This window comes from Bombina bombina, chromosome 1, assembly GCF_027579735.1.
Source record: "Bombina bombina isolate aBomBom1 chromosome 1, aBomBom1.pri, whole genome shotgun sequence".
NCBI classification, from domain to species: Eukaryota; Metazoa; Chordata; class Amphibia; order Anura; family Bombinatoridae; genus Bombina; species Bombina bombina.
The window spans coordinates 92,444,112-92,455,230 of record NC_069499.1 but is presented as its reverse complement, the minus strand read 5'-3'; the positions used below and the strand labels follow the sequence as shown (position 1 = coordinate 92,455,230).

General features: G+C 37.5%; 1 protein-coding gene across 2 annotated transcripts in view; it reads right to left on the bottom strand.

Moving 5' to 3' along the window:
* Nucleotides 1-341: 341 nt before the first annotated feature.
* LOC128644879 (alpha-1-antitrypsin-like protein GS55-MS) overlaps nucleotides 342-11,119 on the bottom strand; it is a 38,445-nt gene continuing 27,667 nt past the window's right edge. For both annotated transcript variants that reach the window (XM_053697514.1, XM_053697513.1), the window contains exons 3-5: nucleotides 9,182-9,452; nucleotides 7,229-7,376; nucleotides 342-602 (exon numbers count right to left, since the gene is read on the bottom strand). In XM_053697514.1, coding sequence (XP_053553489.1) covers nucleotides 414-602; nucleotides 7,229-7,376; nucleotides 9,182-9,452 — 608 coding nt within the window. In that variant the 3' untranslated portion in view covers nucleotides 342-413. The remainder of the gene's footprint in view (nucleotides 603-7,228; nucleotides 7,377-9,181; nucleotides 9,453-11,119) is intronic.

The window sequence follows — 11,119 nt, the reverse complement described above, 5'->3', positions numbered from 1 at the left end:
AGAGTTCTGATGAGGGGAGGCACCCTAATGACACTGGAAGGAAAGAGAGCTATTGGAATACTGGGACACATACAAAAAAGTGCAGTAGAGTTCTGATGAGGGACCATAAATAATGAGCAAGCAAGAGACAGGAACACGTTAGGGGCTAGACTCTTCTAGACTCTATGGAGTTCTGCAATAACTATTGGAAGGACTTAGCACCCCTCAAGACATCTTAAGCTTGCTAATGTAGTAGAGTTGCTGATGGTCCTTTTTTACCCTATTAAATGTCTCTTTCTTAAGCTTTACAAATAGTTCTGGTGACTTTTGAATAAATAATTTTAATTTCCAAAGGCAAAAACTTCAATCAGACAATTGTTATTTTATTTGAACAAAAAAAACAAAACAAACAAACATGTAGTGAATGCATAATTCTATGCAGTGGGATTTACAATCTTTCCAATGAAGGGTAAGCTTCTAGTTGGACGATGATAAAATACTATCAAGAAAGTCCTGTTGAACACAACTGATGGGGAAAGTGACATAGTCCTAAGTCCTAATGCTGTTGCCCCAGCAGCCTCAGATCCACTTTCATCAACACTCAGAACAGCTTTATGAAGTGCCTAAAACAGAGAACAGAAATGCAGCAGGTTATGATCAGTCATATGAAATAATTCAAAGCAGAAATCTTTAAATGGACCAGAACAACTAAAAGACTTGAGAAAAAAATGTTGACAAATGTTTTCTAAATATGCTATAGCGAATATATTCAAATGTATAAATTACAAATGCATTTATGTCCTCCCCATTTACACTTCATCCTCCCTCTTCACTAAAACGTCATTTGCCCTTGCTCTGTCTCCTGATGCTGAGAAGGCTTTCGACAGAGTGAGATGGGAATACCTCTGGATCACGATGGGAGCCTTTAATTTCCCAGGCACCTTAATTTGTGCAGTACAAGCCCATTATACTGCCCCTCAACTAGGATGAAGGGAGTGGGCTTCAGATCAGATCCTTTTCACATCACCAATGGCACTAGGCAGGGCTGCCCGCTCTCGCCCCTTCTTTTCACACTAGCGATTGAACCTTTAGCCCAGGCGATCAGACTTAACCCCAAAATTGCCGGAGTACAACTTACAACGTCATCCCATAGCATTTCCCTATATGCAGATGACATAACTCTCTTCCTCACTTCACCGACTATCTCTCTTCCTGCTGTATTCAAACTCCTCCATAGTTTTGGCCAACTATCGTATTCTAAACTGAACATCAATAAAACTGAAGCCTTGCACTTAAACATCCCTACTCAGGAGCTAGCTTCCTTACAAAAAATATACCAATTCCAATGGAACCCTCACACTATCAAAATTTTAGGCACCCTTTTAAGCCCTAATCCAGAAACCACAATTGCTAAAAATTACACAGACAGGCTAATAGAATTCCGTAATCTCCTCTTAACACGGGAATTCAAAGAAATTTTGTGGACAGGAGAATAGCGGCAATAAAGATGTCCTTCATACCCAAACTTAATTATCTATTCAGGTGCATTTCATATAACATCCCAAGGCCTCTATTAAACAAATGACAGAGTATTGTCACCACTTATGTATGGAAGGATCACAGGCCTAGAACCTCAAGATCCACACTGCAGAGACCAATCTCACAAAGAGGCTTTGCACTCCCCAATATTATCCTATACTATACCGCAGCTCGGTTATCACACGTAATTAGTTGGAACATTACAGACGATCGTTCCCGTTGGTTTGATACTGAAGCATCAGTGTTGCCATCAGGACTTATCTTTCCCGACTTGTTATGGATTCCCTACCACTACCAGCATTCTTATAACTAAAAAAACGCCTTCATTGTTCTATCCTCTGGGAGCTACAGCACACAATTCTAGTCCGATTGCATCTTGTGCCTTGCACACTGCACAGGATATATGGCACTCACTCCCCCAAGTGTTGGCGAGAATGAGGACAGCTAGGTACCTCCCCACATGTGTGGTGGTCCTGCCCCAGGGTACGTCCTCTTTGGCGATGGATCTTCATAATCCTCAGCTCACTACACATCACCTAACCCTTCAAACCAGAGGTTTTTCTACTCCACATACATTTCCCAAGTCTAACTCCGGCTAGGGAAGCCCTGCCAATATATGTTCTCATGGCCACCAAACTAACTATAGCAAGAATGTGGAAAAACAAAGACCCACCCCCTTTACCACAAGTTTTCTCCATAGTACGTTACATTAAACAGATGGAATTATATTCACACAGAACCTTGGACAAGGTTGACTTCTACCTAGAGACCTGGTCCCCCTGGATCGAAAGATTTCCAGACTAAAATAGACTCTTAACTGCAACTTCCGCCCCCTTCCTCCCCCCCTTTTTTTCCCTCTCTCCCCCCCCCCTTCTTTCTCCTTCTTCTCTCCCCACTCACTCCAGCTTGGGCTATTCCCTACACTACAGATATTCCAGGAACTGCTCTATCCAGACATCCTTTCTATTAGATCTGGCTGCATCAAACATTTACTACAGCAGTTTATCTGAAAAAAAACTTGAGGCACTAGGTTCCAGATTAATGAATGAACAAGAACACAAGATTTGCATACTGTATCCTCCTTTTGTACAACATTATGTATTTACGTATACAACTGTTCTTTTGTAACAAACCGATGTACATCTGAACCGGTTCTTCAATAAAAAATGTCCCACTTAACAATGCAACACGTCTATAACATCTATAGTGATTTACTTTAGTCTTATGTAAGCCTTGGTCATGTACTCAGAACTATAAAATATAGCAATGCTTTAAAATAAGAGATAGAATTATTAAAAAAAATACATATTTTTTTTAACAGAGCTATGGCTACAAGAATAACGTAAAATTATACTTTGCAGATATAAAAAGTTAAATTATTAATGTAAAATATATTTGGAATAATGCAAAAACAACAAAAAACACATAGAGAATTGTCCATTATATTAAGAAAATACAACTATAAATGGACATGGACATGACAAAATGATCTTTTGTGGACGATTTATCATTGGTCTGTCCGACATGATCCGCTTAGCGGATCATATCCGACAGACATTGATGAATGCCGACAGCATTTATCATTGCACAAGCAGTTCTTGTGAACTGCTTGTGCAATGCCGTCCCCTGCAGATTCATGGCCAATCGGCCACTAGCAGGGGGTGTCAAACAGCCCGATCGTATAGGATCGGGCGGATTGATGTCTGCAGCCTCAGAGCAGGTGGACAATTTATAGAGCAGTTATGGTCTTTAGACCACTGCTTCATAACTACTGTTTCCGGGGGCATCAAGCTCTATTCGGAGCTTGATAATTTGGCCCCTTTGTTTTGATTTCTGGTGCATATGTGCACATCTACAAAGCAGAAAAGCCAGGACAACACACTTTTGGTTTAAAAAAACAAAGAAAGAGAGAAAAAAAAAAAAATGAAAATAGTAGCCATGTTCCTGCTGCAATAGGTACTTTTGTTTTCACAATATGTAAAATGATCATTTCTAATAGTTCTTGCAGAAACCTTCATGAACATATATCTGTTAGTTTATTCTTTTGTATTTTTTTTTGTATTTATTTTTAGCCAGACTTTGACACTTCAAATCCTGCCATAACTCTGATCATAGTAAATTACAGATTATGGGTATCGAGCAGTTGAGATCAAGCAGACATGGTGGGAATCTTGATAGAGTAATTCTACAACATGAGTCAAGATGGATCTATAGATTAAACACTCTTAGTCCTATTAGCTTAAATGAGAAAATAGAGTACTCTTGCTTTCAGTAATATGCAGAAATTGGCATGTTTAGTGCAGTCTTATTGTCTATCTAAATATGCCTTGTAAATAAATATCTATATATACACAAATAAATCTCTCAAAGTAAAATGCTATCTATGTCTAATGAATCTGACAATAGGCATTAGTCTTAATGAAAGTAAAGTATTTATAATGTAGCTAGGTATAGATTTTACTCCAAATTACAATGATGAACATAATGGATTTTATGGTAGTTTGGCGCTTTAAATTTTAACGCTGATACTGCAGTGTGTTAATGATAGTAATACATTTATAATACTTAAGCAATCAGTTTCATGGTTAGCCACCTGTACACAAGGTATTGAGAGCATGTTTTGGTCGCTGTCACTGAACTTTGAGATATCTCAGTAAATGAGGGTGGTACTTTTAACACAAGAATGAATAAATAGCAAGTATGCCCTACAAGATCTACATCTGATGAGGCCCCGGCTTCAGCCATTTGTGGGAGGGGCGAAACGCGTCATGTCTAACGAATCAATGATGACGTAACGGCTACGATCATACAGGCTATGTAAGCAACCACGTTGAATTGGACAAACAGGTGTTTAGTGCACTACAGCACATCGGCAAGTGAAGACGCCAACTCACCCATGTTGTATAACTGCAGAATAATAAGGTATTGAGTATCCTATCCAGTGGTGAATGAAGCATGTTGGATTACAGGTGAGGTTTGGCTTAAAGTCTTGCAACCCCGTGAGAAGTCCAGGAAAAAGTTTGATGATACGGGACTGTATCTAATTATCACAACGCACTTGAAACAAAGTGGATACCCCTTGTGGAATTGTTATGGGTGATATGTTATGATACAAGTTATATGCGCATAGCGCAATTTGGCCATTACTTTGACTGTACCTTATCAAGAGCTCCATGTACCAATACCAGAGCGTGTTTTTAACACTTGAGTTCATGGTTTGCAATTTGTATCAAGGACTCTGAAATCCATCCGTTCTTTCAATTTCTGGGGCCCCACAGCTATTTTTTGCATACAAAATATACAGCTTTGGACTTGACACACTTCTTATGGTTTTATGTGTCAGCCTGTTGGTTGTTATACTATATAAGGAAGAGTGTTTCAAATTTGTCCTAGCAGCATACTGCAGTATCAGTGTTTAGAATTGTGTAAAATATTTTCAACGTAGTTGCTTTTCATTGCTTGTCATGCATTTTAATTATATGTGTATGTGGTGACTATATGAAATATGGGTGGAGGATAGATGGCCCATTTTATCAAGATAATATATAGTAATAAAGCGTTGTAGAACTATTGTGCAGCTTTTGGTCCTTCTTTGATTGTTACAATATTTGTTTTCAATCCTTCCCTTTGAATAATTTACATATATATTTATGTGTTTATATGAGTATATACATATATATTTATGTGTTTATATGAGTATATACATATATATTTATGTGTTTATATGAGTATATACATATATATTTATGTGTTTATATGAGTATATACATATATATTTATGTGTTTATATGAGTATATACATATATATTTATGTGTTTATATGTGTATATGCATATATATTTATGTGTTTATATGTGTATATGCATATATATTTATGCGTTTATATGTGTATATATATATAAATAAATATTTACATTGTGGTCTATGGAAACACACAGTACCCATAGACTGCAATGTAAAGGCACTTTTTAGTAACGTTTTTTTTTTTCTTACACCCCACTTGCACCAACTTTAAGGCCCTAAAACTGCCTAGTGCCGTTATTTTTTATGAAAGGGACATGAAACCCAAATTTTTTCTTTCGCGATTTAGAAAGAGCATGTCATTTTAAACAACTTTCTAATTTACTTCTATTATCTCATTTGCTTCATTCTCTTGATATCACTTGCTGAAAAGCATATCTAGATATGCTCAGTAGCTGCTGATTGGTTGCTGCACATAGAGGCCTTGTGTGATTGGCTCACACATGTGCATTGCTATTTCTTCAACAAAGGAAATCTAAAGAATTGAGCAAATTAGATAATAGAAGTAAATTGGAAAGTTGTTTAAAATTACAAGCCCTATCTGAATGATTAAAGTTTAATTTTGACTAGACTGCCCCTTTAATACAATACTATAATGTCCTCTATTTTGAGGGCATTTGGGGAACTTTTCAAAAATTAAAGGGACATGAAACCCAATTTTTTTTCTTTCATGATTTAGAAAGAACATGTAATTTTAAACAGTTTTCTAATTTACTTCTAGTATCTATTTTGCTTCATTCTCTTGATATCCTTTGCTGAAAAGCATATCTAGTAGCTGCTGATTGGTGGCTGCACATAAATGCCTCGTGTGATTGGCTCACACATGTGCATTGCTATTTCTTCCACAAAGGATATCTAAAGAATAAAGCAAATTAGATATTGGAATTAAATTAGAATGTTGTTTAAAATTGTATTCTCTAACTCATTCATGAAAGAAAAATGTGGGGTTTAGTGTCCCTTTAACAAGAGATTGTATCTCTGGTTACGTTTCTGAGTGCTAATTTCTACCGCATTGTAATGGCTGGTTAATTATTGTGCGGTAGCAATATAATTAACGCTCCACTATATTGTCAAACTTGTCTTGTATGTGCAGTATTGCATTGTTGCTCTGCCCATTGCGAAAACATATTCTGCCATATATCTAAAAGAAAAGTTTGTATGTGTAAAAAGCACTTTTACAGCCCTAAGTATTAATGGCACAAAATGGTAAAATCATTGCTGTATACACTAAAGGAAACCAAATGATGTGTAAAATAACATTTATTTATGGTGCTGGTACAAAAGGTGCTGGGAGAGAGACAAATCATATCTTTGTGTGTTAGCATTAAAGGGACAGTAAAGTCCTAATTAGAAATTCGTGATTTACACAGAGCATACAATTTTGAACAACTTTCCAATTTACTTCTATTATTTAGTATGCTTCCTTCTCTTGTTATCCTTTGCTAAACGGTTTATCTAGGTAAGCTCAGGAGGAGCAAATAACCTAGGTTCTAGTTGCTGATTGGTGGCTGCATATATATATGTACCGATTGTCATTGGCTCATCCATGCTTTCAGTTAGAAACCAGTAGTGCATTGGTGCTCCTTCAACAAATGATACCAAGAAAATGAAGCAAATTTGATAATAGAAGTAAACTGGAAAGTGTGTGTAATATTGGCATCAATAAAATGTCAAAGCTATATATATATATATATATATATATATATATATATATATATATATATATATATAGCAGGGTTTGGATGCTGCCTAGGACATTGTTGGTTGACAATAATAGTTGTGTTCTGAGATCTTTAACCATAAACAAGTGCTGAAGGCTCTCATCATTTTGCAACCTGGCAACAATGCTTTTATATCACTATATTTATGTTATCAAATCATTACGGATGGTGCTATTAATAACCCTTACCTTGGAAACTATCAGGTTCTTTTCTCCAGTTATCCCAGAGAGATCAGCTTGATCAGAGAATATATCTGTAACACCTAATTTTCTTAGTTCTGGTATAAGATCAAGAGATGCAGAAATCGAGAATTTGGGGATCCATAAGTCAATAGAACTGTAAAAGCAAGCAACAACAAAGGTTAAAGGAAATAGTCACGATTTCACTGTTAGTGTGAAAAAATGCTGTTGTTGCAGAGACTGTTAGGATGAAAGACGTTTATTAGTGAATATAATATCATGTAATATACACACTAATATATGCTAGGTATTGGGCTTTGCTATATAGACATAAGGAAGCATGTGTGTGTATAGAAAGTGATAAAAAAAGGAGATCTGATTTCCCTGTAAGTTCATCCCATTGTAATGAGTTGTGGTGACAATGAAAAAATCCAGTTATTTCACATACTAAAATAAACCCAAAGGTGTGATTTCTCATACATTTGATGCTACTTGCATAGCAAGTCATTGGAAACACATTAAGGGGGACTCAAAAACAAAACTAGTTCCTTCAGAAACAAAATTCTTTCTTTACACACTAGTAGCATACAACCCTCTCAACTGCTTGTTATCATCCAAAACCCACACAGCCACACATTTAACTCTCTTGCTCCTGTTACTGAGGAAAACATTTTGCCCTTATATCTTCTTCCCACCTCACTTCTTGTCCCTTCAATCCCATCCCTCACAACTACTACCCTTGCTCTCTCCTTTTATTATTCCAATCCTGACACATATTTTAAACCTCTCCCTCAGCACTGGTATATTTCCCTCATCTCTTAAACATGCACTAGTCACACCTATCCTCAAAATAACTTTCCATCTAACACACCACAGAAACAGCAATAGTTAAGGTTACTAATGACCTACTTACAGCAAAATCAAAACGCCTCTCAGTCAGTCAACATTTTATGCTGTTGACTAAACCTCTCTTGCTCCAGACCCTCCAATTCTATGGCATTTGTGACACAGGCCTTTTGTTGTTCTCCTCCTACATGTCTAATCATACCTTTATAACAAATCTCTTTATAACAAATCTCGTCCATGACACCCTACCCTTCTCAATCTATACCTCATCCTCAGGTTCCTTAATAAAGTCCACCAGGTTTCAATATAATTTGTTTGCTTATGACACCCAAATCTACCCCTCTGTACCAGACGTCTCCTTGCAAACTTGAGTCACTAATTGTCTTAATAACTTTTCATCTTGAAAGTCCTCTTACTACCTTATGCTAAATCTCTCCAAAACTGAGCTCCCCCCCTTCTTCCAAAATTTTCACCCACCAATTTTCTATAACTGTTGATAATAAGCTCATTACCCAAGCCCCATATTCCTGCTTTCTTTGGGTCACATTAGACTCAGATCTTTCTTACACTTCCCTCATCCAGTCTTTGGCAAATTCCTGCCGATTCCATCTTAAATACTTCTACAAAATGTATTTGCCACTTCCGCACACAAGACACAACTAACATTTTAATCCACTGTCTCATAATTTCCTGCATTGACTATTGAAACTCCATCCACTCTGGTCTCCCTAGATGCCATCTATCTCCTTTCCATAATAAATGCCTCCACCTCCTGTGCTGCACCTCTCTTCCAGTCCCTTTACTGGCCTCCTCTAGCCTCCAGAATTAAACACAAGATCCAGACTCTGGCATTCAAGGCTCTCAATAAGACTTTCCCCCCTCTACCTCGGACCTTGTCTCCAGATACTCTTCCTGCCATTCCCTTCACTCTACTCATTTGTCTCCTATAAATTCTTCCATGCATGTCATACCTATGTTTATAGCACTGCGGAATCTGTTGGCGATCTACAAATAACTGATAATAATAATAAATAAAACTAATTTGTGGGATCAATAATGTATGACCTTTGGCAGTATTTAGACAAATTAACTTTGTAGAAAATATAAAATCCTCGCCTTTCTCTCATTGACTTTTTCCAGTTTTTTAATGTGGATTTCTGAAGAGCTTCTTCCACTTGATTAAGTTTTCCTTGATCTGGCAAAATAAACAATGCAGATGCATTTCCTTTGTATGGTAGCTCAACTACAGTGCAACCCAGCTTTTCATCAATTAACACATTGTAGTAGCCGTGTCTGTACATCATTGGCACCTTCACAACAGTTTTCTCATCCACATTGAAATCACGTTCATTTGTGTTTTCTTCTCTAAAAGGATCTTCCCACTTTCCTAAAAATAAATATAATGAACCAATTTAAGCCACATTCACAAAGTTGTTAAAAAAGTTGCACATAGTCTATGTTTTATTGTTAAACTATATAGTTGTATTTAATCTTGGAAATGTATTACTCAAATTCCTTTAAACATTATACTATAACTGTGCAACATTTAAAGGGACATTAAACACTTTGAGATGGTGATATAAAATGATAAATCATATATATAAAAAAGGTCTGTGATATATTTTCATTATTTATTTTGCCCCCTTTTCCTGTAATCCTATTCAGAAATTGTGAGATTTTCAGTTCCTATTAGAAATGGAAGTGCAGATTACTATTATATACCACACAGCCATTGGCTGCACACTCTAGTGACCTATTTATAACTGTCTATAATTTGCCACAGCAGAAAAGGTAACCTAACCTAAGGTTACAACAATGCAGCTCTCATAGTTTTATAGACACTAAAACTTTACACTCATTTTGTCAATATTTAAACAGCTAATTAAACTTTTAAAAATACATCTACATGAGGGGCGGAGCCGAGCCAACCACCAGCATGGCCGCACTTATGTGAAGCTCCGTGCAGTATCCCCTCAAAGGGCTCATTAAGAGGAGATTCTAGGCTTAGAAACGGCAGAACTACTGCACAATTATGCAGTAACACTTAAGGAGCAAAGAACTGCTTACCAAGAACACCACGCTCCACAAACCGCAGAATGACAGTCACCTGAAGAAAGAAACAGTGAAGCGCCATCTTAGATCAGCGCAGTGAATCACCCCAGCAAAGCACCGGGTAAGAGCTGTGAGACATACACAAAGACACTGCGACTGCACCGAAGAAAAGTGAATCACTGAATTACCAACATAGAACACACGGTGGAGCGCTCACACACAGGCAACGGCCCATAGACGCTGCGCTAACGAGCGCCCACGTGGTCACGATATCTCCCTTACCTACATAACTCGAGAGACCAAGACAAAAGTTCCCTTGGAACAGAAGACCGGGGATTCGTTTCCCGTTGGGCTGCAACATCCATACAACAAAGCGGTAGGACTGTGGGTTTCTCAGGACACAAAAGAAGACACAAAGCAACATTGAGGCCTTACTCGACTAACCCCTTCCCTATGTATAGCGCCATTACGGAGGCCTAAATATAATAAGCGCATAACCAGCCCTCAGACAGACATTAAGACAAATATATCTAAACCGCCTATAACAGAAACAGCTCACCACATAATATAAGCATCTGCTCAGATTACACAATAAACACCGCAATGACATCCAAACGCCTAACTAAAGGGGACAAGGCAAATAAAACAGCAGCAGTGTCATCTACAAAGTTAAACGCATATTTCAAAGCTGTAGAACCTAGCAGTGTTATTCCACCTGTCTCCCCTTGCTCAAGCGATAGTATGCAAGACGATGAAACAGATGCTGTACATTCTGATTCTAATGTCCCTCTAACTAAGGCCGACCTGCAATCTTTACCAACAAAAGAGGACTTTGCTTCATTCATGAGTCAGGTCAGCCACCTTATCAAAGAAGGCCTTGCAGAGGTCAGAAAAGATGTCACAGAATTAGAGAACAGAGTGCTTCAATTAGAAGAGCACGCAGAAGAAATATCTGAACCTATAAATTTACACTCTATGCAGATACAACTCCAAACAGAGGAA